The 27190-nt window shown below is 48.3% G+C and overlaps 1 protein-coding gene, 1 long non-coding RNA gene and 1 other non-coding gene across 6 annotated transcripts in view; 1 reads left to right on the top strand and 2 right to left on the bottom strand.

Annotated features, from left to right (window-relative positions):
• Positions 1 to 23310, top strand: part of LOC139049965 (uncharacterized) — a 51631-nt gene extending 28321 nt beyond the window's left edge. For all 4 annotated transcript variants that reach the window (XM_070525905.1, XM_070525906.1, XM_070525907.1 and 1 more), the window contains 5 exons: positions 4771 to 4892; positions 9335 to 9482; positions 14898 to 15080; positions 18277 to 18399; positions 22955 to 23310. In XM_070525905.1, coding sequence (XP_070382006.1) covers positions 4771 to 4892; positions 9335 to 9482; positions 14898 to 15080; positions 18277 to 18399; positions 22955 to 23125 — 747 coding nt within the window. In that variant the 3' untranslated portion in view covers positions 23126 to 23310. The remainder of the gene's footprint in view (positions 1 to 4770; positions 4893 to 9334; positions 9483 to 14897; positions 15081 to 18276; positions 18400 to 22954) is intronic.
• LOC139049967 (uncharacterized) overlaps positions 1 to 27190 on the bottom strand; it is a 112940-nt gene that overhangs the window by 81016 nt on the left and 4734 nt on the right. The window contains exon 2 of the long non-coding RNA XR_011508679.1: positions 26892 to 27003. This is a non-coding gene — a long non-coding RNA (uncharacterized lncRNA). The remainder of the gene's footprint in view (positions 1 to 26891; positions 27004 to 27190) is intronic.
• Positions 2754 to 2940, bottom strand: LOC139050229 (U2 spliceosomal RNA). The gene has a single exon (XR_011508821.1). It is a non-coding gene; the product is annotated as a U2 spliceosomal RNA (small nuclear RNA).

The raw sequence follows: 27190 nt of genomic DNA, 5'->3' as shown, positions 1-27190 counted from the left end.
GTATGTGCCCCGCGTATGTGCACTTTACGTGCCGCTAACGTTAATATACGTGCCCACCGGGGTTCGAACACGCATATCCACGTGACCGCCACCTGTCCCAGTGCGGTAACCCACGTCATCGTTACGTGTCGAGTTGGTGGCCGTGTAGGAGACAACGCGGCGGCTCAAGACTGAACTGTTCGAGTTTGGTCGAAAAGAAGGAAAACAAATCGAGGGCGCCAAAGATCAACAAGACCAAGGACAGTTGTGCGATAAAACAAAACGCGATTATGAAAAAATCAGACATTTGTGCTATATACACTGTGTAGTTATAGAACAAAGAGCGTTCAAAAATTTCTATAGAAATTATACGCGAAGTGAGGCGTGCTCTTTTGGTTGTAGGCAGGAAACACAGTAAAGTGTGGCGAAGAAGGGCGAGGAACTAAGGCATGGGGACAGATAGGGAGAGAGGGAGAGAGAGAGAAAGGGTGAAGTAGGAGTGGCGACAGCTTATAGGGCAGAATTGATTTCGCACATTTTGAGCTGCGTAGTACTCTCGCAGTGCAACATTGCAACATTGGTTATTGGGAGTTTCCTTTGCCATTGTATCGTTGACATCGACAGCAATGGATTACGCAACAACACGAAGTGCCGGTCGTAATTTTATCGCCCGTATAAATTGAATCGAACATTCGCTTAATAATTAAATTGACAAGCGTGGTTTCACGCACTTGCGGGCAAACAAACATATCCAACTTGATGACCACGATCACTCACTGCCATAGAGCTGGCTTGAAGTAGAAGCCCACAGCAGTGAGCAAACGCTTCACGCTGCCTCTCGCTTCGGCTTGTCTCCCAAACAAGATATAGCGCGGCCTCCAAGACAACGTGCGCAAAAACACAGCGCGCGTGAAGCCACCAGCCACCTCGGCTCGCCCTCAACTTTTGCACCCGCCGCAGACTACCTCCGAGATAACGCAAGCGAGCCGCGTAATGTGCTGACTCGCGCAGACATCCGTGCGCAGCCAATGCCCGTATGGAGGAGAGGTGGGCCGTCCTCACCTGGTGCGCGCATGATGACGAGACCTCCAGTATTGGACGACTGCCTGTATAGTTGGGCAATGGAATAACACCAAGCGAGACTCGCCGCCATCCTCCCCAGATAAATTGCGTGGCATCCCGCGTCACACCATGGCACGATGCAGTCGATGATCAACGCTGACATATGCGAGGCCAAGTGTCAATGCAGGAAACTGGGACGCGCTGAGCTAGGCTGTAGCTTTTCTTGAATATATTTTCTATGGATTCTCTGCATGCATTCCGTTTTGGCAGCACTTCTAAAAGTGTGCAGGGCTTTTCTTCTCCGAGATGTACTAAATGAAAGCGGCCGTGGCTGTCATTCACTGGCCGCTGCGGCATCCAGTAAATCAATACGCTAAGTGCTAAAAGAGAAGGCAACTACCATCGGTTCCTGGCAAGCCAACGTTATCGGCGTAACTGAGCAAAGGGCATTGAAAAAAAAAATACGGTACAGCACCGGCTCGGTACTCCTGGTTAGGTTTAGGGGACCGTGACTTCTCCCATGTTATCGCAATGTGGTTCGTGCTGACGCACTGCCCGACATCCACAGCAGCGAACCTCCGCACTAGACACACACTGCTTAAAGAAGAAGCAGGAAGTACCCCTACTCGCACAATATAGACTGCGGACACTGCAACTACAGACGGGTGCAGAAGGTACAATTATCTAGCACAGCTGTGAAAGCACAGTCGGCCACCAGAAACAATACAGGCTCGTCTATAGAGCCAGCAGCTTTTGCTTAAACTAAGAGCGCGCAACGGGGGCAAGCGAGCGATGTGAGGAATCTGGATCGAAGTCGGGCCTTGAACATTTCGTTGTCACATTACCGCCCAACATTCGAAAGAATACAAATGGCGAGGCGTACGAAGAGCCAAGAGAAATAAACTGCGCACAGTCCAACTGTCCCGGAAACGTAGCAGATCCAACGAGCTGGAATCCATATGTAGCAAACCGCTGTGTCAGTGCATAAATAATCGAAACACCAGAGTACACGCGCACTAGCGTAGGCGCACACGAATTATCCGAGCCTTTTGTTAAGCGGAGTTGCTGACTACTAGCGAGTCCGACAGACGCGCTCAACTCGACAGGGTTTCAGAGGCGGCATGCGAATATGTACGTAGCGCAATTCGAATCCATTCTAACCGCAAGGAGCATTTGCTTCCTCATTACCACGCAGTCGTGTATGCGCGAAGGAGAGTTTTCTTATTCTTTTTTTACAGCGAAGCTGCATATGGCTATACTCCGTTCCATACACATAGCACGTCAACGCTGTGGAAACTACGCAGGAAGTTCGATCAAGTTTTCACTCCGCGTGTTCAGTCTACACTTCGCTGCGCGCCAAAAGCGTTCGCTCGCGCGAGCATGCGCACGAGGCTCCTCGCGGCGGGTTGCAAGTAGGAAACCCGAAAAGAACAACAAAAACAAAAATGATCCAAAACAATGCATCAGCAGTCGTATACCACAGTGTGCTTGATTCTACGGATTAAAAGTTCTTTCATTCGATATTGAGCCTATATGAAGAAGAGTAGCGCACAATCGCGGTCAAAAAAACATCGAATTATATCCAAGCGCGAACGAAGCCACAGGAAGAAGTATCTCTAGCCTACACAGCGTTGAAAGTTATGTATGAAAAGGCGTATAGGTTCCGGAAAGAAATTGCGTTCCTCTATGGAGTTGTTTTCTCCCCATACGCGGGTTGATCCCGAGGCCGATCTAGAAGACTGAAATAACGGGCCGAGCGGCGGCAGAGGTCAAGCAGGCATTAAGCACTCCACCAGCTTACAAAAATAACTTTAATATGTTGGGTCCAAATAAAACCCGCATCATATATCATGCTGATAAGAACAGATATATGCTTTGATCCACCTCGGCCGCGTCTATGTTTGCATCACCTTCTCTTTGTCGGCGTTCCAAGCGCTTGCGCATCTCTTTCCTTCCACTCTCCCGTGGTGGCGGTCATGTAGGCGGGCTCTCGGCCAAGACCGCGAGGCGGAAAGAAATGCGAACCGTCCATGTGGCCCCAGTCCCGCAAATTTTACCGTTGCAACGCCAAGGTTTCAGAGGGAGTTAGTGGGGACCCAATTTTGTGTGGCCTGTGCCGCGCGTGACAGCTTGTGGTTTTCGAGTGACCTGAAAACCATTACTGCACTGCGAGACGTCGACCAACGCATCATCGCCTTGGCTACGGTGAAGCAGTGTGTACCCTCGTATTGCGCTGAGGTGCGTGTCTGTTCTACGTGCCAGAATTCGTTAGTAAAAGGTTCCGTGTCGCGTTTTGTAAAAATACATGGGTATGTACACCCCCCGGTGCTCCATCATCTACTGAGGCACAACATCGTGGAGGAGCGAGTAGTCGCATACTCGCCTTCCATATATGAGCATACGGCGTTTCACGCATGGCAATGGATAATAATAATAATAATAATAATAATATTTGGGGTTTTACGTGCCAAAACCCTTTTCTGATTATGAGGCACGCCGTAGTGGAGGACTCCGGAAATTTTGACCACCTGGGGTTCTTTAACGTGCACCTAAATCTAAGCACACGGGTGTTTTCGCATTTCGCCCCCATCGAAATGCGGCCGCCGTGGCAGGGATTCGATCCCGCGACCTCGTGCTCAGCAGCCCAACACCATAGCCACTGAGCAACCACGGCGGGTGCATGGCAATGGACCGTTCGCCATTGAAGTGCCCACATACACAGCTTCGCCGGCCATACACCTTCACAAAGTGAAATGGCACTGAATTATTTCATATCCTCACACAACCGGCACCGCGGATGCGCGGAGGCGAGCGCCATCTGGTGGTGTTGCAAGGAACCCAGCGGACTGAGTGGCGCGCGTACTGTGCTGTGATTCGTTGGCCTATTCGGCAAGCGAACAGCCAGACGGCAGTGACGGTCACAACACACCGGCGAGGTACAAAACGGAAAACTTTGCCTTTAAAGGACAGGAACGGAGGCAAACGAGAGAGAAAACACCCATCGTACATTATCACTTCAAGATGCAATGCGTGTGCACTGCTCGAAGGGGTAAAATTGCGTATTCGACGCAGCAACCAGTTCATGGACTTGTTAGTCGAAGGTCAAGCCCACTTATGACGACAGAATAATCACATATATAGAGTGCGCTTTTACAGGTAAGCAAAGAACGCAAGAAAAATAATTTCGGTCTACATGTGTCGAAAACATAGGTTAACACCCTGCGAGACTGGTATCTCGCATGAGGTGAAGCGGCCAGAACAAAGGGGGACGCAGAGCGTGGAGAGATCCCCCTAACTCGATTTTTTTTTTTATTCCGCTAAGAGTCATGACTTTCATTGCGGCCAGCCTTCTCCTCGTCAACGCGTCTTCTGTCCAAATCCGCTTCTTTATTAGGATAATTTAATTGTACATGACGTTCTTTGCATTCTGTTGTATGCTTGGCCTGCTTGCAGAGAAGTGTCACGCTGGCTTTATGAATTAGAAGAATTGTGAACAAACACAAATCCATATTCATCATAGTATATTCATGGGTCAGAAGTAAAATTTTGTGAAGGTGAACAATAAACTAAAGAAGCAAGAAAGTAAGAACAAATGCCATGCAGATAAAAACAATCAAAGAACGATCATCATTACTCGTCTTTTTATTGTTTGCCAGTTATCTCTATGTACTATTTTCAAGGGTGCATGCGCTGATCTCGTATTATGCTTTCTAACGCATTTCTTTCCAGAAACTAAAAAACTTTCAAGGCAGCGACGCCAGCAGAAAAACGTTAATAGCTCTCGGAATAACCAGTTATCAAGAGCCAAGCGCGTATGAGCTCCTGCAGACCATTTTTACCGACGCTGTCAAGTAAGTATATAACGGTTAAGGACGCCATTTTTTTTATTTCTCGCTTTTAGAGCACCCTCAAAGGTGTTAAAATGTCCATTGTGTTCTATTTTTCAATGTCGGCTTCTCTGGTGAAATTTCTAAGAAATAGAATTCTACAGAACTAAACCATGCAGCCAATCGTCTTGTATTTGCATCATAAATGGCTTTCGCGTGAACTCGCCCAGTCTCATACTTTAACATTGTGACACAGTAAGACCCGTATATTGTACCGCAAATACTCTGCGAGACAGCAAGCACCGAATCTCTAGTGTTGCATGTTACGTTGTTACGAATCGAATAAAAAAATCGCAGTTTCGCCTGAAAGTATAGACTTCTATACGAAGTAAGGATAGTAGGTCTATCGGCTGTACAAATTTGTAAGCAACTGCATGCTAACTAAATTAAGAAGCATGGTGCCACGAGCGCGCAGGCAAACATTAACACATTTCACACGATGACCGCGCACACTTGCTATTACAGAGCTGGAGTGAGAGAGCGCGGCAGGGGCGGTGAGAGAATTCACCTTCGTGCTGTCTCGTCAACGCGAACTAAGTGGCGACAGCACAGCGCACATGAAGCTATCAGCAATCGGCATATTCTGTCTGCATCACAGATCAATTTATGACAGGGTTCACGCGAGGTGTCGCTGCACCCTACGCGATCCCGAGCATTAAGCAAGCCGAACCTGCCTTCCACATGTGAATTTCGGCTTCGCCAAGCAAGTACTTCCAAAGGGGCTTTCCGTAGCGCACCTTTGTCCACTGCAAGAGTTTCAGCTGGGAGATTCTGCAATGGATGCTACATGGCCTCCGATGAGCACGCGGATCATGACCATTATCATGATTCGAAGCATGATCGCTAATACAGAGTTATAGCTCAGCCAGCCAGCGGGGCAGCGGACCCAGCGGACCAGCATAGACTCCACTGCGCATGCGCGGTACCACATGCACAGTGGTGTCTACGCTGTCGCGCTGAGCCCACTGGCCCACTGGTTCTCTGAGCTACAACTCTCTAATGACCTTACGCCTGAACACACTGTCATCCTCAGATGTATTCTAGAATCCTATCGAGACATTCTCCACTTCAGTAATTGGCCTTTGGGTGAGGCATTCGTTGTCCCGCATCGCATACACAGCCATGCAGGCTCTGTTCACCGATCGTCTCTGTCGAGTGTCTGCGTCTGAGCGAAGCGTCATTCAGCAGGAAGAAAACAGTAAAGAAGATGCTTGCGAAGAGCATTATCCAGCCATCCTCCAGTTCCTGGGCACCCCCTGTTGTTTTAATGAAAAAGAGGGGTGGATCACGGCGCCTTTGTGTGCATTATCGGTATCTCAACAACACTACTAAGAAAGACGCTTACCCCTTACCGCGGATTGATGATGTCCTTGACTGTCTGTATGGTGCCACTTACTTCTCTTCTATAAACCTTTGATCTGAATATTGGCATATTGCTGTGGACTCCAGGGACCGGGAGAAAACTGCTTTTGTAGCTCTTGATGGGCTTTACTTTCGGTCTGCGCAATGCCTTAGCCACATTCAAGAGAATGATGGGCTCTCTGCTTCATGAGTTGAAGTAGCATACATGCTTATCTTATTTCCCCAACGTAATTGCGTTTTCACTCACATTTGATGTACACCTCGAACACCTGTCAACAGTTCTTGACGTCTTCCGCCGTGCCGGATTCAGTTGAACTCATCAAAGTGCCGTTTTAGCCATTGTCGCATTACAATACTTGGCCTATTGTGGGCGCTGAAGGCCCCAGAGAAAAAATTCGAGCCCTGAAAGACTTTCCTGTGCCCAGGTCTGCCAAAGATGTTCGCAACATTCTGGGACTCTCCTCCTATTTTCACCGGTTTGTGAAGAACTATGCAGAGATTGTGATTTCTTCGTAAACAAAACGCCCCTTTTACCTAGGGTCCTGCACAAGCCGCGACTTTCTCCGAGCTAAGCACAATCCTCACAACGTCTTCCATTGTGGCCCACTTCGACTCATCAGCTCAAAGCGAAATCCGCACTGACGCAAGTAGCTACAAAATAGGCGCCATCTCGGCCCAACGTCAGCGGGGAGCGAATTAAGTCATGGTTTATGCCAGCAGGCTGCTGTGCGTATCGGGGCGAAATTACTCATTTACAGAACATGAGTGCCTCGCTCTCGCGTTGGCAGTGGAAAAATTTCGCCCTTTTCTATTTGGCCGACCATTCACAGTAGTTACTGACCACCATGCCGTCTCTTGGCTTGCCTCTTTGAAAGACCCTACAGGCAGGCTCGCTCTATGGGCACTGCGCCTGCAAGAGTACACCTGCATAGTAGCATGCAAGACAGAGAGCCTGCACAAAGATGCGTATTGTTGGTCCCACTGCCCTGTGGCCGACTGTGGCTCTTCGCACACTGAATCCCTCAAATGCTTCTTATCCGTGAGCCAGTTGATTAGCATCATCGAAGATTAGAGTAGGTATGCCTACTTAAGAGAAATAATCGAGCGCCTGGAATCCTCTGCTAGCGAGTCATCTGTGTGAATGTTCACACCCTGAAGTATGGCACTTTACATCGGCGTAACGTGTATCCTGACGGTCCTGACCCCCTCCTAGTTATGCCATCACACCTGCGCTACACAGTTCTTCGTGAGCTGCACGACGCCCCAACCGCTGGCCACCTTGGTTTCACACTCACACATGACCGCGTGAGCCATCTTTTCTATTCACCTGACCTAGCTCACTCCGTACAACGTTAGGTCAGCGCCTGCGAGCTCTGTTAACGCCGAAAGAAACCACCTACACTTCCTGCTAGGTATCTTCAACCCATCGACGTCCAATCTGCACCCCTCTTCCGTGAAGGTTTGGGCCATCTAGGACCCTTTGCTACATCTGCTTCAGGAGACGAATCGATTGAGCTATGCAATGACACGAGCATTGTTGACCAGCTCTGCTACAGACGTGGCGGACATTCTCTTCCGTGACATAATTTTAGTACATGCTACCCCACTTCAATAGCTGACTGACTGAGGCCGGACCTCTTGTCGAAAGTCATCGAGGACATCCTGCGTGCCTAGCCCACGCAGCACAAGATCATCACGCCATACCTCCCACATAAGAACGGGCTCACCAAGCGCTTGAATCGGACGTTACCAGACTTTCTTTCAAAGTATGTGTCGGCTGACCACTGTGATTGGGACCTTGCATTGCCATACGCGACATTCGCACATACTTCCCCTCGCCACGGCACTGCTCGATACTCTCCTTTTTACCGTTCGGACGTGAAGAAACTTTACCGTTAGACACATTTATTCCTTCCCCTGCAACTTCAACGACTGAATAAGCACGCTACGCCATTGTCCGGGCTGATTACGCCCTGCAGATGGCCCGTATTAGATTTATTGCCCCCCACCCCCCCAAGGGAATCGTAAGCGCCTTTATGGGCAGCGACACCATGACGAACACTTTGCTCTAGGTGACTTCGTCCTACTTTGGTCCCCCTCCCGGCGTGTGGGCCTTCTGAAAAGCTCCTTCCTCGCTACACCGGCCCATACCGCGTCCTTCCACAAGTGGTTTACGTGACGTACGATATTGTGCCCGCTGGTCCCGCAATAAATTACTTCAGGTGCGAGGTCAAAATTAATCCGAAGCCCCACACTACAGCGGCACTCACGATCATGCAGCAGTTTCGGAATGAAAAACAAAAAAAATGAATCTAAATTTCTTAAATGAAGAACACGATAAGCGGCTCATTTGCGGGGAGGTGTGTTAGACGTGTTCTAGCGTGTTGCTGCAAAACCGCTTGGATGAGCCCGATTAAATTACACGAATCAATCACCTTTCGGCGCCTATGTCGGACCGCATAGCGGACTGCCAAAAAATGAGCTCGACTGTGAAACTATGCCTTGCGTGACCCTTTTAATGAGAATATTGCTTATGCGAATCATTCCGCAATTTGTCCTTCGTAATATCTGTGCCTGTTGTTTTTGCTTCAATTTTATTTCATGTTGAGCCGTGGTTCACCGTGAAAGTGCATCACAAAGGGCAACATATTTCTGGATCTTAGATGCAAGCGCTGTGTTTTTCATACACATCTTACCTGCGCACCATAGATGTATTGCATGCCCTTTAGGAGTGTGCATTAGTCCATAAATACGTTCTCACAGAAAGTGAACGGGTGGTCAGAGAAGCAATGTTTCGCAGCTGAAAGCAGTGTTTCGCGAAGCGCACTTGTCTCCGCCAGGGAACAACTGCACGTTGCCACCGTCGTTGCCTTGGCGCAGGCAACGCCCTATTTCGAAACGCAGGCTCCAGCCAACGACATCCCGTCATCTGACGAACTTTGTTGGTTGCCTGTATATGGACGCGAATTGTCATCATAAACAAAGTTTTTTTGTATCTCCCGCTCATCACTGAACAAGGCGTATTGTGCTTCAATTTGCTACAGCAACCACGTGGCAGACACGGTCATCGCCTACAGCTCTGTGGGGTGGACCGAGGGTAAAGGAGTGTGCTACAGCCACCCACCTTCCGTTTTCGACAGCAGCGCGTACAAGGCATCTGCTGCCAAGCAAGCCGGCCGGGCACCTGACATCGTGAGTAACGCGCTTCCGTTACGAAAAACGTGACCATCTATAAAAAAAAGCAAGGTAGAGGCGTGCAAGTTTAAAAAATAACGAATACGACTCCAATAGTCTCTAAATTCATGTGCGATTCTAGCAGTAAATATTCGACGTTGTCGAATATTCTTCTCTATCGAATAGTACAATGGAAAAGGATTACTGCCGTCTGTAGGGAGGAATACAGATTCCAAGCGGAAGCTCTCGCACATGATTTGGATGCAGGAAAGCCGCAACTGCCTCGCGTAGGGCAACATTGGCTGAGCTAACGTATGGTGTAGACTGTTTCTGTGTAGTGCAGTTTCCGGTCGTTAAATAATCCTGCTTCGCCCTATGCAACACGCGAATTTGTTGTCTCGATGTAGTCAAAGCAACATATTGCTTGGTCGATCTCACGATATTTGGATTCTTTAAAGCGATGGACCAAATCTGCCAAAAAATACCTGTAGGCTAATGCGCCGGTCAACGAAAAACATTTGAATTATGAGACAATATACTCACCGGAACCACGACATGATTATGAGGAACGCCGTATTAGTGGATCCTGAAATAATTTTGACCACCTGGTGTTTTTGAACGTGCACCTAATGGCCGACACGAGTATTTTCTCTCTTTTTTTTGCATTTCGCACCACGTAAATGCGGCCGCCTCGGACAGGATTCGGTCCCGCGCCCATGAGCTCAGCAGCGCAATTCCACACACAATTGACTACCACTGGGTTATCGTTCAACGAATGTGACACTCTGCGACGCGCATGTGGCGAACTTTGTTTCATTATCATTTCATGAGATAGGATGACTACGTAATAGTTACATCTAATCTACAAATTTCAATGTGTTAAAACTGAGCAATATTTGGCATTCCATTCGATATTCGAAGGCCGTTTATTTCGGCAGCAATTATATATGCACAAGAAAGGGGAATTTCCTCCATCGGTGTCGCCGTCAGGTTTTGTATAAGTCACCGATTGCTGTAGCTGCGAGGAAAAGCTCGCGAAGGCGAGCGCAGAACACAGTGGCTTGAATCGGCGCGTCTTCTCGCGCGTGCAGCAAGGGAGGCAAGGGGGGAGGGCCGGTGAGATGTGCACGTGCTTGAGGGGGAGGGGGGAGGGGGTCCGGTTAGTGGGCATTTCCTCTTCTCCTCCGGCTGTGGCGGATGAGCACGGCAGCCCGCGCCCTCCCTTGGAGGTCGTCTGTGTGATGGGTTCGAAGGCTGCCCCACCAGAGATAGCTGATGGCTTCGTGTGCGTTTTCTTCATTGAAGTCACAGGCAGCACGAAGGCGAATTCACTCCTAGCATTGAAGTCACAGGCAGCACGAAGGCAATTCGCTCACAGCATTGAAGTCACAGGCAGCACGAAGACGAATTCACTCACAGCATTGAAGTCACAGGCAGCACGAAGGCGAATTCACTCACAGCTACATCACCACGCCAGCGCTTTGACGACGGTTGCCCGCGGTCATCGATTGAGATGGGTCCGTGTTTGCCCATGCGCTCGTGACAGCATGCTTTTAATTTATTTAGTAAGCGAATGTTTACAGCATTGTATCCACCTGATAAAACTACTAGCCTTACTTCGTTTAGCCATCTAATTTGCTATCGCAATCGGTGCTTCACCTTTCGAGTGAAAGTGTCTTTCTCAAATATTTGCGATTGATTCGATGGAAATATTCTATTATTAGACGCCCCTATAAGTCTGTAAGCTACAGCTTATAGGCAACAGTTTGTTACATATTTCAGTACGTTGATGCCATTCTTTTAATGTCAAATCATAAAGTGTACTCGGCAGCTATCGCGAATTCATGGAGAGATTGTCGACAGAAACGACACGTTGCTGTAGCAGTCGAATTACAGTCAATAGCAAAGAAGCTGCAGCATGGCCCATCTGAAGATGACAGTCAACGGTAATGGGTTAGCATTTATTCAACGTAGCCACACAACGCAATGTCACCGTCGACACGACGAATGCATGAGGCGTCAACTGTAGCGGGACACCTTTTTCGCGCTTGCCTAAGAACACTCGGCGTTATCCAGGGCCGCCACCGCGAAGCGCCGAGTATTAACGGATTGAGTTGCTGCCTTTGAGGAAACCCTGTGGTGGTTATTCCGCAAATATACCGAAATATACTTAACGGATCATCGAAACATGAATCGCCAAGGACTTTGTGTCGAGAACTTTTATTACTTTCCTTTTTTTAATCTAAATGACTAAATTCGGGGGCCGATGAGCTAATATTAGCGCCGCTAGATAGGAAGACTCGGTATCTCATACAATTGCATGAGTGTAAGATTTGGTATTTTTTCTTACGAGACTGTAGTCGACTGCTCTTCGCTGTGGACTCCCGTCAGTAAGGCGGGCAAGACGAGAATATTTTGCTGGCATCAATCAGTGCCAGTATTTACAGCTCGACTACATTACAGTTGAACAAATCATAAACACTGAAGCCGCTTATAAATTCGAGCATATTTTTTTTACACTAACTGGTAAATCTGCCTCATACAACGCCTATTGTTGATATATCATCATGAGTATTGATATTTGTTTGTCTGTAAATATTTCCCTGATCGTTCTCACGGTCTATGCATCTCAGAACAACAGATTGCTGTAAGGGGTAATGGAAGTAACAGAGACATGCTTACTGGAAAGCGAAACAGTTTTATCGACAAACTTCTGGCACATTGCCACCATCGCAACAAAAAATACACAGTAGAGAAGGGAGGTAAAAGCTATATGCTGTTACGAGAAAACGGAAGAGAGAGAAAGTACGCGCAATCGGGTGTCGGTTCATGCGAACACGTCCATGCGCCGACTTGGAGTGCTCGCTCAGCTCCATCAGGATAAAATAAGGCCATGCACAAATTCTCAGCAGCACGAAAGTTTCGTTTGCACTTTCCGTCGAAAACGTTGCATCACTGGCGTGAAACATGTACTCTACAATAAGAAAACGGTCCATTTCTGCATTCTCGCTGCAAGTGGTCCGCTACCGGGAAGTGGACGCCAGAAGGCGCTCAATGGCGGCGTGGTCACGTGCTCAATAATGGCAGCGTCCATGCAGTGGCGCTGTAAACTGGTCCATACAGCCACGCATGTAATTTGTCTTGCACAACATAGAGCTTACATGCGGGCGCGCCATGGGCACTACAGGTGCGCGATGCGAGCGCCACAACGTAACGAGAACTTAGGCCCGTATTCTAAAACAGCACTCGATTCGAAGCTCTAGCTCACCTCCACCGAGTTAAGAACAACACCGCCCATTGACTGAAGAAGGCACTACGCCTCTCAAGAATTCCCACGAGGTGTCAGCGAACCGCAGTAACATCTGTCGAGAGGCAACGCTGCCGTCCACTTTCTCGAGTCGAGGTGGAATGTGGGGTGCCGGGATGTTCTAGAATCCTAAGGTTAATCTCGCTCCTCCTTCAAACTAGTAAAGTGACAGATATTAGGTTCCGCAGTTTACCGTCCCGAAGCGAATACCACAGGTAAGGGGGACAGTAAGATGAAGGCGGAGTGCTTGCACAAAGTATCGTTTCTAGCAGCTCAACACGGTAGTCTTGTAAGTCCTCTCGGGCAATGACGGCACTATGAACACACGAGACAGTCGGTCTGCTGAAAATATTCCTTGACGGGGACATTTTCTGAGGGTCGGGGGGGAGATTAGATGAAGGGCACCTCAGAAGGCACTTCCTCCGTGCCTTAGACGAGTTGGGTTCGTTCACATGACTTTGGTAAAAACGGCTCAACACGAGCTCAGCTCGCAGGCGGTATTTTGCCCTTTCTAGCGATGCTGTGAACGAGCCTAATTTTGTCTGAGTGCTTTTTGTTGCTTTTGTTACATGGCAGCACACAATTCATGGAGCACTGCAAGCTGAAGCCAATTTATCGTTTCTTTTTTTGAAGTAAGACATCTTGAAAAAAGAATTTCCATTTTTTGTAAGTATTCGGGATAATAGCATGACACAGAAGAGCTTCACGATGTAGTTGGCGCGTTGTTCCTCGCTCAGTTTGCAGTGGTCGTCATGTTTGAGGGTCACTTCATTATTACTGAAGCTGTCGTAGCGGAAGAAGTGCTCTGCAGAATTCAGGAGACTGATTTATTAGGATTACATATCAACAATAGGCGTGGCATGAGGCAGATTTACCATTCAGCATAAAAGAAATATGTTCGAATCATAAGTGGCTCCAGTGGTCATGGTGTGTTTAAGTATAATGTAGTCGGCCTGTAAACACGGGCACTGACTTATTCAATCAAACAAGTAATTCTCGTCTTGCCCGCTTTACTGACGTGAGTCCACAGCGAAAAGTAGTCGACTGCACCCTCGTAAAAAAAAATACCAAATCTTACACTCATGCAGTTGTATGAGATGCCGAGTCTGGTATTATTTTGTTATTGCCAAGCTTAGCGCAGATAATGCTCGGACAGTCGACCGCACAGGTATACGGACGAAGCGTGGAGTGGACGCTTCTTACCCCCGTATTCAGAAATGCAACTTAAGTGGAAGCCCATCATTGACTTCACTTTAATGACGCCTGGCATGAACATGCTCAAACACGTTCACTGCATTTCCTTCGGCGCGTTCATGATAGGCGTCACTTAAGTCAAGCATGGGCTTCAACTTAAGTTGCATTTCTGAATACGGGGGTTAGACTTTGAGCTATTACTTAGATTTTTTTTCTTTGTCGAACACTTGGCATCGACGTTCGTTGTAGAGCGACTTGCATAGGGGATCACCGTTTCTCAAAGCCCCCTTTTTTTTCGCTGTACCAGCGACGCACCGCGGCCCTAGCTCCTTTGCATCGGTGTGAACTTTGGTGTCGGCATGCCCTTCAAACTGGGCACCAGTGATGGCGGGGCTGGATGCTCACAACGTTTCTTTTAAGGAGTTTTCCCCATATGACTGTTACTTGTTCTCGCACGACGTGCGGTGGGCTCCAAAGATGCATAATGTTCTGAACACAGTGCTGGCCCAGCTATATGGAGCTTACCTTGCAGTTTTGACAATCAAATTCCGTTCAGATCCATCGCTGATCAGCTGTCATAGCAACGCAGCAGTCATGCCTTCTGAAACGGTTCTGTTTAGCATTTCACCAACATGGACCTGTACCCACCCACTGCACACGTGAACATTCTATGAGTTCCAGTACTAGGTAGGAGTTCCAGTACTAGGTAGGGACAGCTAGTTTCCCGTCGCTGCTTGGCAGCCACCTTGCTATAGCTCGTATTGCAAATGCAGACCTATCTGTCGAAAAGACACTTTTACTAAATCATTGTCCAAGTATGCAAAAGCATGGGTTAATGTATATATTTTATTCTGCGCCAGCAGATGCCTTGCATAGCCATCGCCTTCTTCATACCTTGTTTAGTAAATCTTATGTGTGCATTCCGCGCACAGAAAAGTATCGCACAGATGATGAGGAGAGACAAGCAGTACACATCGAATACCAAAATGGGTCTCTCCTTCGAGCTCGGCACCCTTGTCTACACTTTGAAGAAGCCTTATGCGGGAAGCGCCATCACTGAGGAAATGGTCAACGCCGAATGTGTCGCCCTCTTCGTCACCAGCCTGGACGCTGCGGTAAGTCTGTCGCATTCTTTCTTTCACATTCATGAGTTCAGTTTCCCAACGTGCGAATTGCTAGCTTGTACCGCTTATCAACAGCTTCAGCAGCAGTTAGATATCGCTTAATCTGTGGAGGGGTGCAGCTGAAGCAAATGCGTAGCTTCCTATATGCTACACAAATCGTATACCTGTGTAATCGAAATTGGCGTTAGTGTCAAGAGGAAAAGAAATCTGGGGAGGAGGCGGGGTGCAAGCTTACGCGACCTTGCAAGATGGCAATCCAATTTCCAGCGAAGCTGTCCCTGTAGAATAGCTGCAACCAGAATTTTAGCTCCCTGTAATTAATCACATACTTTAAAACGTTGCCCGTATACAACTGACCCGTATTTAACTGGCCCCTTTGTCAACTTGCACGCATATAAAAAAGAAATTTAAAAATATAAAGAAGAAATTTTCAAAAAGGACGTAATCCATTCCTACCTATTTTACATCCCGGTTCATTAGCCAGAGAGTCTCCTAATAGTATTGTCCCTGAATTTTTTCTCTGTTGTGTTCACCGTTCTATCACGGGAACTTGATAAATCCTACGTTGTCCGTAAAATACGCCCATAACGCCCCAGGTAGCTTGCATACCTAATTTACTGCCTAATTTGTATTCAATACACACAGTTAGAAGGTTGACTGCATATTACCCATAGTCTGCCCCTAATTGTAAACAAGTGTAAACAAGGTGCCTTATTTAGTTCACATAGGGTACGGTGCAAACCTATTACAATCCTCGTATATAACGCACAAATCAAGAGAATAAACGAAGCTTTAGGAATTATTTGCAACTCTTCTATTGAGGCGAGGAAAGTTATAGTTTCGTCATACATTGCACCTAACATCCCGTCCATTCCCACCAAAATGGAACTCGGTGCAAAGTAGACGTATTGCGGAAAATTAGGAAGCATAACTGAAAACAGCCATGTGAAATCTTCAAACAGTTAAGAAATTGTTTGAGATAGCTGAATTTGATCCATGCGCATTTAACTTCGCACATTGATCTACGACAGCCATCCCCATATTTTTGCCAAATTTTATCTTGGTGGCTTTTGTAGTTGTGCCAAGGCAACGGGCTATGTTCTGCGTTGCTCATAAAACACACTCATAACTTTCCGTAGCGTTTGCTTGCGTTTTATTTGCAAAAGGCTGCAACAAACACACCAACTTCCAACACATCGACCATAACATTACTTTCACCAAACGTAAGCGGCATGTCTCAATTAGTTTGGAGAACTTGGTAATATGTCTAGTACTACCAAGAACAAAACAAGAGTGGAATAATTATTTGTAACGTTCTTAATTAGGTCAAAAACTTTAACATTCTGTGACGCAATAGATTTCACGTGCTCCAATAAACTTAGTGTGCCCAAGAGTTGACTGGTGATAGCGACCACTTAAGAAATATTTTGTAATAGCTGCATTTCATATACGTGCTTTTGAATTCGTATCCCAACTTGCCAAAATGGTGCATCTATTTTTCGCAAATTTCATCTTGCAGACACTTTTATGCTGATTCCAGCGCCTGCGTACTAACTTTTTCGTTGCTCGTAAAAGCTGAACCATAACGCTCTGGAGTTCTTCAAGACATAATTTATTGCGCAGGCCTTAGCTAACTGAAACACTTTTTATGTTTGCCTGCACAAAACTGACAACAAGCCCCTGAGTTTAATCAAATATAAACTTTGTGTAGCTCGTAAAGTTCCCTCGAAACAGTGGGAAGCATAGTGCTAAATATCCATATGAAGACTCCGAGCAGTTTACACGGCAATGTTTTAGAAACGCTGCCTTTCATGCCCGCGCATTTAGCTTCGCAAAAACGTTCGTTAAATTCGATCCGGGTGGCATTTGCAGTTATGCTGAGGCAGCGTGGGCCTAAATTTGGCTCCGCTCGTAGAGAATCCTCGTAACGCGCCGAACCTCGTGCATAGACGTAATGCACAGCAAATACTGCAATGCACCGAAACACTTGCACTTCGCCTGAGCATTCCCCGTAACGTGTCCTTTAATTTCGCCAGATATTAACTATATATGATATGATATATGATATGATATGATATATCATATGATGTGATGTGATATGATATGATATGAGTTGTTTTGGTCACCGACCACATCGAAAGCCCAGGATCACCGAAAACACCGAGAACACCCAACAACAGAAACCTCGTATTACAAAGGAAAATACACAACACGAAAAACGATGGTTTGGTAATTGTTTGCATCGCTTCTAAGTAAGCCTGCAACGTTAAAGTTTCTCCACGCACTGCATTGACTCGGCGTCATGTGTGATTGTTCGAGGAGCCTGAGAAACATTACAAATAACGGTACCATGGAACCCTGCGACGTTTGAATAGGTAATATTTTAAAGGTGCTTCAAATTAGCATACAGTGAATAAACATTTACTGTTTGTCGCTCTAGCACACTCGCTACTGCATCGAAATATAATCGCGCCCAGCACAGTTCACCGAGGCGACCAGGAAAATACAAACTACGCGAATCGCATACGGCATGCACATGGGGCGAAGAGAATTCAGTAATTATTTGCAAGGCACATAACAACCAACACTTCAAGCTTTAGGCATTCGTCACCCGTCGTGAGGCCCGTATTTCCTTGAAAAATGAAATCGTTGCCGTCTTCGGTCTTCGCAAGGAAGCGGGCGAACTTCGTGAGCGTTTCACACAACGCTTCTGAGCGGTTATTGCAGCTACCGCTGCTGTTGCTGATGATGAACTATGACGACAGAAACGTGTCTGCATTACACCCCCCCCCGCCCATCGAAATGCGACCACTAGAGCCGCGACCCCCATCCCTACCTCGAGCTTTGAAAAGCGCACGGCAATAGCCACACCTGCTGCTTCAGCTCGTTACTTGCAGCTCACAATGCGGCATCATCGACGCCTGGATAAAGCTTACGCGCCGCGCCGCGCGGCTGTTGCTACAGCAGACCCCGAATTTCACCGACGCCACCTATGCGTTGACAACAAGATACTCGAATCGACAGGATATATGGTGGAGCGAACGGCCATGCGTTGTGATTTTCTGTACGCTCGAGGCGACCGGAAGAGACCTAACTTTGCCGGTTTTGCTTGGTTATGTCGTAGCTGCACATTCGAAGCGATGAAACACGGGCCACATGTGATCGATACCCAGATGTTCTTTTTCAGCCTTGCAAGGGCGATTTGAAGTTGAGGCGAGTTGAACTGTTCACGGGCGTCAACGTGGCACAAGTGGCAAGCGATAAGACGAAGGCCATGTTCTTCGAGAGCGAAGACACCCTCAAAGCAAAGGTAAGTTCACGCACATCTAATTCATACACGAAGAATATTTTTTTGAGTATGCGTGTGCGCGCGTGTTTGGGTTCTAAGGAGCGGCAGACGACGAGCGTCACGTGACGTGAGTCTAAACGCAGTAGGTCACATGGTCACACAGTAGGTCACAGTCACATGGCGGAGCACGTGCGGTCGGCTGTTACAAATGCCAACTAGACCACGTTGGGTCCGTGCAATGTACATAGAGCGAATAGGGACAATTTTTGTTGTTGTTCTTGTTGTTTGTTGTTGTCAAGAAGTCCCGAGTTCATCGGCAAGCATCAAAGGCGTGTCAAAAAATATACCTAGTGAACTTTTCATTTCAGGCTTTCTTCTAGCAATTTATTTACCTTGGAAATGCTTATTCACAAGGTAAGGGGAATTAAATTTATGTTTGAGACAGCATAACAATGCCAACCCTGCACAGAGCGCAACATGTACCAAGCCATGCCCCGAGCATCCGTAATCAATCCAGCAAGTCCGTTCTCGTATCTCCCCAGTGCGGCCGCAATATGGCAAGCCCCGCTGCCAGTTTCGTTCGTATGGCGCTAGACGTTTCACGCTGCACCTTTAGGCACCGTACTACGTTCTGCTCGAATGTGCGTGCCACATTTATGAATTAGAATGTGTGCTTCTCTTATGATAGCGTATTCCTTTTGACTTACAGTGAAAAACGCGCCGGTATTTATATGCAGATGCCATAGTTTAGATGCCAGAACGTACCCTTTGTCTGAGGGAACACTGAAGAAACCTTGCTGCCGTAGTCTTGCAGGGATGACGCACCATTTGGCGCAAAAGCACGATTGTTGTGCAAGAAGAAAGAAAATGAAGTTGGCCGGGGGTTCTGCTTGCTCAGAGACGTACCGACCTGTGACTTACCCATTATTGTTCGGTGCCGAATCGCCCTCTTTGCCATCGTCGTACATTACGACGATTCCATGGAACTACGTATGGGTCGACTCAAGCGCAAGCGACGGGCCCGGTGAAGCCTGCTCGCGAAACGGGTCAACAAAGCGAACGCTGCCCTTCAATTTTTGAAAACTACTATAGTGAGCTCGCAGCCCTGGCTTGAACGTACCACGGCTTACCAAGCTGTGTTCCATGCTAATGCAGTCGATATCAAAACTTTTATTTCCGCAAAATCCTTCGTGAGAGAGCTTGAAACCACGCTACTCTATGAAGCCGAAGCCGCTAATACCATGACAAGTCTAAAGATTACCAAACAGTCTTTTATGATTTTCCTTCCATCGTTAGCGCCCTTAAGCAATGACGCCGTGGAAGCTTCCCTTGTAGCGCCGCATAGAACTGTTCGATCTGCTGTAACCAAACTACCATATTTAGGCATCGAGCCATTACGTGGAGTCATTAGTAAATGGTTACCGTCATGCGAGAAGTCTGAAACCGTCATTGAAACGGGTCTATCATTCAGCTTGACGGTTAAGTTTCATTATCATGGACACACGGTTAAGTTTGATTATCATGGACACAACCTTGCAGCCATTGCCAGCCTGCAGGTGACTGAGGCCTATGACAAGGATGCGGTGGACACGTGATCCACCGCATCATGCGACACATTTTGCATAGAACAGGAAGTATTTCTCGCGTTTGCTTACTGTCTTTATTGCAAAAACAGGAAGTATTTCTCGCGTTTGCTTACTGTCTTTATTACATCATTCGATGCTCCTGCATTGAGAACGACGTCATGTAAGACGTCCTATGACGTCCTTTAAAGTCCTGTGGGGATTGAAAGAGGACATGCATCTGTGCTGAAATTCTTAGTACTGAGACGTTTTCCGGCAGGTCTGGTGGTTTCGTATAAGCGAAATCATTCTGACAACAATGCCTCGACCGCTACAGAATAAGACTGAAACAAAAGTTCAGCGATTGATCGCGTTTGTTCAACTGGAGGCAGCGAGCTAGGAAAAAAAACACGTGCCTTGGATGATTGCGTTTTCAAGCGCAGTGAATCTCTCCGTGACTAACATAATCGAGATGAAGGTTGGGAGACACGTTTGCCAAACGTGTCTGACTTTTCAATATGTAGCGAAGCACCATTCGAAGCAACTGTGTTGATTTTACAAACGTGTGCAGTTCATTTCTGGAAACTGCGCATACAAGTTATCGACTGACGAAAAGAGCAGATTCGACGCCATCTGCGCTGTTGCTTCTGTTGTACCATAAAGAGTTACCGTGTAACTCAATCCCATAGACGGATCCTAATGCTCCAATGGTCAATGGAGGTATGCAACTTCTCTTTCTTTGCCGCCATCGAACAACGACACCAAAGGCTTCACGCATCGAAGAGATGTGCTGCGCGCCAGCAATGTCCAATGACAACGCCGCCATTGACGATGCGGAATCGGTCTGCTCAACAGCCCGTTCGACAGGAGCGGTGTCGTTTCCTACGAGCTGTAATTGATGGGAGAAGCCAACTGAGTTTTCTGAGAGAAGACCTTTCCAAGCAGTTGTTCGTCGAAGGGGAAGCTATATTGTCCACGAACACGTTCAGGTGCATTCAATATTCAAGAAGCACGAAATATTGAACCGTTCGTTTGAAGCTGTAGAGGCTGTTCCATAGGTAACACCCTATTGTCGACGTTGCCAAGATTTCCGATATATATCGGCCAAGAAAGTGAAATGCGTCTGGCTGAAATCTTTCCTTGCGCAAAGCTGGAGGAAGCCGAAATAAATCATGCACATTCGAGCAAGTTCGCTGTAAATTGAGACGGAAGCATCGGACACTTTAATTGTTAACGTGCGCGCAAGATGCACAAGAAGTCTTCTTTTTGTATTATTGTATATCTTGCGCAGCATGGTAATAATTCAAGCATGAACCAACTAGTATGCAACAAGCTATGACTTCAACATATTGGACTACGGATTGGAGCAGACCAAAGCTGACGGATTTTCACAAATCAAGTCAAATCTCAGGTAAACTCCATTCTTGAAGCCACAAACAGAATGTTGAGCTGAAGTTTTCAAGGGGCTACAGACAAAGCAGCAGATCCGGGATCTCAAGCCTGCATAATAGGTGTGCTACGTCAGTACAGCGATCAGTTCTATCCCCAACAATTGAACCTATGATGAAGACATCTGAACCCGTTTTGGGTTTTGCAAAACGTGGGAATTTGTGGTGACCGCGATCCACCACAGAAATGAATTATGCCTGACGAGCTCAAATATTGTATCACGAGTGTTGAGGAACGCTATGGGAACTCAAAACACAAACCCCTTTTCCAGCATTTTTACCATTCCTAGGGTGGTGACGGCCCCCGAGATTTGCGCGCGCTGGCGCGTCCAAATATCGAAAATCGCAAAGCGGTGCACCCGGTTCCTTGGAACACCTTCAGATGGCACTCGCCTCCACCGCATCGTAAAGCCCCTGAAACTTCGTAAAGTAGCCAGAAGAGGGTTATAGCGCCGAAAAAAACACAACACACAGCAAGCGAGACGGGACAGGCGCTGTGTGTTTTTTCGGCGCTATAACCCTCTTCTGGAAACATGCACCAACTAGCCCCCCAACAAGTATTACTCAGTTACCCTTCGTAAAGTAGCGCCACGCTTTGAAGAATGCCGCCTCCTCCTCGCGTGCTCTGGCCGACGCCGCGTCGCTATTGGCCTAATAGCATCACGTGAGCCCTCGCGCCGTGCATCAGCGCCATTTTTGCTCGAGAAGCGTCTACGGGTGGCGAGTAGCGCATGTTGGCGTCATTGCTACGCTCTAGCAGTGTAGGCGGCGCCACGGTCGAGGAGGCAGCGTGAAGGAGAGGAGAAAAGAGGGTGAAGCGGAGGAGGATAGTGTCGCCACTTTACGAAGTTGAAGGGCTTTTACCGCATCGTAAAGCCTCTACCTACGCAAAAGTACCGCCATCTCCTCTCCTTAACCGTTTTTTTTACTTTTTCATTGAGAAAGCAAGTGGACAGTGGCGCCCCCTCGAAAAGCTCAGTACGACTGGACAGTTACTGTCCGTGCTATCACTAGACAGCAATTGACCAATAGGAGATGCAGAAAAGAGAGACGCGGCATTGTTCAAAGGATGGCGGTACTTTTCCGAAGGTAGAAGGGCATACCGCATCGCGGCCCACGAAAGACGCTGAGTTTTAACGAGAAAGCTTGCCTTGGTGCACAGCATTCGCTGCCAGCGTTTCCCGGTAACCATCACAGTTACATATGCTGCAGTTGCCGAGAAGCGTTAAAAGCAGTAAGGCATCTTTGAATGCTAACGCGTTCCACCCATAAAGGAGAAACTTGAGCACCCTCCAATTTTTTTTTCGTCGATGGGGCAGCTTTCTTTCGGAAAGAACCTCATGAGGAACATTCTGTAGCTTTGTGCTACACTCTCCCAGATCACGTTCTCCTCTTTCTTGAATGTCTTGCACGAAGCGCCTTGTTGATTGCCGGTGCAGTATGGTAACGTAGCCGACGCTTCGTCCTACCCGCGGGCGCACATTCAAATGTAAGAACGATTGAGAGGTGGCCAGATTGTGTTCTGTAGGTGAGTTGCCTAACGCGCCTTTCCGGTTCCGCACGCAGTGCCTCAAACTGGCCGAGAATTCCACCTTCCTGCGGCCGGACATGTCTTTGTTGCTGGTGAACACCCACCTCGGGGACCCCAAAGACAGCTGCCCCGGTCTGGACGGTCTCGAAAGGGGCGCGATATTTTGGCGAACCGAAGTGGTCAAGAGAGCGCTCAATATACCGTGACCCCGAGCCGCGAGCATGAAGCTTGCGAGAAGTTCCAGACTGTGCGGCGCCAGGGGCGACGTGCTTCATTGTGCCTTGTCTCATCTTGTGCGGTAAAATGATCGTCTGGGCAACTGCATTTCTTTTTTGTTCGCTGTCATCACTTAGCCTAGCCCAACTATATTAAATTTTCTCTCGTCCATGTATTCCGCGCTGTCTTAAACCAGTCTGACCGAGTGGCTTACAGCAAGCAGCGGCGCTTTTTAATTTCAAGCCTACGGAAACATTTTATCCAGGGCGAGGTGACCAACGAATGGCGCGGGCGTGGCAATAACCGATTCACGAGGAGTGTACTAATAGCCGCGTGTACAGACGTTACAGCTTCCTGTGCAACCACCTTTACAGCATGGATTAGTGTTGCGCGCAGCGCGGCGTGTATTCACGAGGAAAGTAAACAAGAGAGGAAAACTGTCCCGACATGATGGCGGAGCAACGCCAACTTACGGCTTCACTTAGCTTCAGAAAGAATGACGTCAGGGCCCCTCCTCAGTTTTTTCCTTCATCCATGGCCGCCATTATGCCACGAAATCATGGCCGCCACATTCCAGGAAAGAAAGAAATCAGCAAAAAGAGGAGAGCCTCCCACGTCACTTCCTCTACACTTTTCTCCTGGCGCGCGGAGGGGTACGACCGCACCGACAATGCTATGGGAAGACCACGTATAACGAGGATTCCTGAAGGGTAGCGCGCATACCACAACCGGCAACTAGTATTTCTCTGTGGTTCACTCCTTCTAGTTGCACGAAATTTAGGCGCAAGCCAAGTCGCAGGCCGTCCAAACGTCTTAAGCTTGTAGCGCCCTCCCCATCTCGTTACCAATTACCTGCTCAGCGTCACTTACATGGCTAGGCCGACGCTGTCCTTTCGCCGCATTGCGGCCATAAAAATATTCTTCAAGCGTACCGATATTCTTAAACGCAAATAGAAGCCTGTACATCGTCCTTCGAATAAAACGCCCACACAAACACACGTAGGCACACACCGCGCGCGGTGCGAAACGTGCCCAAACACGCGCAGTGCACGAGGCAATCAAAGCGGTGGGAACGAATTCCGGCGTGTATTCGGGTCAGCTGTATTTCTCCTTCGCTCCTGAGGCATAAGCCTACAAGTGGTGACGTAGGACTAATACGATGACTGATCCGCCCGAACCCTCCACGGAACAGGACCCACGTCCGAAGGTACTCGTTTTATTTGTCGTTTACAGCTTCGCTGTGCAACCACCTTTACAGCATGTATTAGTGTGCATTTGTTATGTGTAAATAAAGAACTCTGTGCAGAACAAAACCTTTGTGTGCGATGAATGTTCTTCTCAGTGCAGGTTACGATAGGCCAGTTGTGCCACCGGCGCGTGCTCGGAGTCGCATCATCATCATCATCATCACCATCATCATCCTATTATATGTCCACTGCCAGGACGAAGGCCTCTCACTGTGATCTCTAATTACCCCTGTCCCGCAGAAACGGATTCCAACTAGCGCCCACGAATTTCCTCATTTCATCGCCTCAGCCAGTCTTATGACGTCCTCGACTGCGCTTCCCTTCTATTGGTACCAATCAAATTTTTTAACTTGTGTCCTCGCAAGAAAACAAAAACGAAGCAGCTCGGTTCCACTCTTCGCTCTCTCTTTCTGTATATCAGAGAGCGCGGTGGAGCCTATTCAAACAGTTTTTCACCTGGGCGAGGAGGCATCCGACACGTACGCACGCGTAAACTCACGGCCGGACAGGCCAGACTGCGGCCGTGATAAAGCTTCGCCCATTTACCTCTAACGGCCTTGCTTTCCTGCATGGCTTACCACGGCATCTACGCCATGGCCGCCGCGTCGCGGTCTCCTCCGTGACAAACGCAGCATGCACTTCCTGTTCGTTTCCCGTGCTTTGTCAGGCTTTCGTTCGTCTATCTCGACGCGTCCGATGCAGAGACGCACGAAATATCTCGAAGATGATGTACTGCCGGAAATCATCGCTCCATAATAGCGCCCTTGAATACCACTTACCTTTGGTTTGCGCGTGCCATCGCAGCATATAGTACGTATAGTCATGCCAAGCAAGCGTTTGCCACGCACTCTTCGTGGGCAAGTGACTGCGCTGTTGAAACGTTGCTTGCTAAGCGTCATCAACTGCAGTTTACATGCTTTGTGCACTTTGCGTGGTACGCGTCGTGCTTGCCTGCTGCGCAGCAGTGCAGGTTTCCTGTATGAAAGCTGCGACAGGAAAGATGTGTACGGCCTGAGTGAGTGAGTGAGTGATTGAGTGAATAAACTTTTATTTGGTACAGCAAAGCGCGATAAAACGCGCACCTGGCTAATCCCACGACGGGACTGACAGATCTAGTCTGCCGGCCTGATCGCGGGCGCGCTGGACGGCCAGGATTTGATCCTCAAAGACGGGACCTTGCAGGAGGGCGTCCCACTCTTCCTTGGTGAACTTCGGGCCCAGCGACCCGCACTCCCAGAGCATATAAGGCAACGTAGCTACCTCACCACAGGCCACGCAAGAACAATTCGTATAAATCTCTGGATATATGCTATTAAGGGACGCCGGATTTGGGTACGAGTTCGTTTGTAGAAGTCTTAGTGTGACCGCCTGCGGCCTGCTTAACTTGGAGTGAGGTGGGGGGAAAACCCTTCTCTCTAAGTAGAAGAATTTAGTTATTTCATTGTGAGTGAGAGGAGCGTCTCGGTGTCCGGGGAGAGAGTCGCCCGACCCGAGGGCAGCGCGGTCGGTAAAGCCTTCACACCAGCTTTTTATTGAGCTACGCCACGAGTGCACTGGGTATGTGCTGCTCTTCAATGAACCTCTTGCCAACTTCGTGCTCGTCAGTTGGGTACGTGCCGCTGAGTTTGCGGCAAGATGCTGAAACGTTTCTGCTTAATCGAAAAAATGCTGGCCCATTCGTTTTGAACAAAGTGTTCAAGTGATCGCACGGTAGATTTTAGATCAGAATGATGGCACTAAGTCTGGTACTTTTGACCCAGTGAGGACGCGTGTGGGTCCTGTCGACTGTTCCTGAACGAAACACTCCCCACACAAGCAGCTAGAATCCGAGGTCCTTCACTCGAGGATATACACGGCATCGTCTGGTGCTCCGGGCATGCCGGCCTGCGGGGCAACGAGAAGACGTACTGTGCTGTTCTAGATCTCATTAACCGGGCGGCAGACAACACCGCCTCCCAGCCCCTAACAGACTGCGTCGCGACACACGAGCCAGCCACCACGAGCAGACCGGTGGACCAAGGTCAAACGGGAAGGCGATAGGCTCCTCCTCACAAAAGCCTCAGCAGGCAATTGGCCAGGCACTGGTGCAAACAAACACGTACCCTATCTGTCCCGCTTACCCGCCATCTTCCCAGAAAGGTAGCCACCAGGACTTGTCCCCGGTCTAACGAACAGACCATGCTCTCACTGCCAGAAGCTACCCGTCATCCCTACGTCGCGAAGCTCTTCCTTCGCCTGATCCTTTCCTCACAGACAACCGAAAAAAAGGATCCGATAGAAGTGTTGGCTTAACGTCCGGGAAATTAGATCCGTCGCAGAATCGCAGCGTGCTCACACGTGACTCGTCTCTAATAAAACGCCGCGCAACCAGGAATCAAATGCAATTGCTACGCACATTCGTTTCGTACTGCAGACCAGCGTTTCCGTTCAGAGTTGCGATGCAAACCGTCGCATGCCATCGTGTCAGCGAGGATACGTTAAACGACGCCCACCAGAGAGCCGCACTTACCAGCGATGAAGTCAGCTCCGCAGGTTTTCTGTCGCCGTTTGACTGCTGCCATTTGTCGTGGCGCCAGCATCCGTGTTTGTCGCCGCTTCTCGTCCGCGAGCCGTCATGCTCACTGTTTCCGGACATGCGACAGATACAGTGCGTCCATATGAAATTCAAATAGAATAGTTCTTGTCTGCAGGCGTGCTACTACAAAGGTTAGAATAAAACATCGGTACGAGGGTGCAAGAAGAATACGGAATGGCGTTCTTTCCTCTTGTTTTGGCATCTCTTCGCGGCGCCGCACCGCCGACTAGGCT

This window comes from Dermacentor albipictus, chromosome 9 (genome assembly GCF_038994185.2).
Source record: "Dermacentor albipictus isolate Rhodes 1998 colony chromosome 9, USDA_Dalb.pri_finalv2, whole genome shotgun sequence".
Lineage (NCBI taxonomy): Eukaryota > Metazoa > Arthropoda > Arachnida > Ixodida > Ixodidae > Dermacentor > Dermacentor albipictus.
This window is presented reverse-complemented; position numbering and strand designations above follow the sequence as displayed.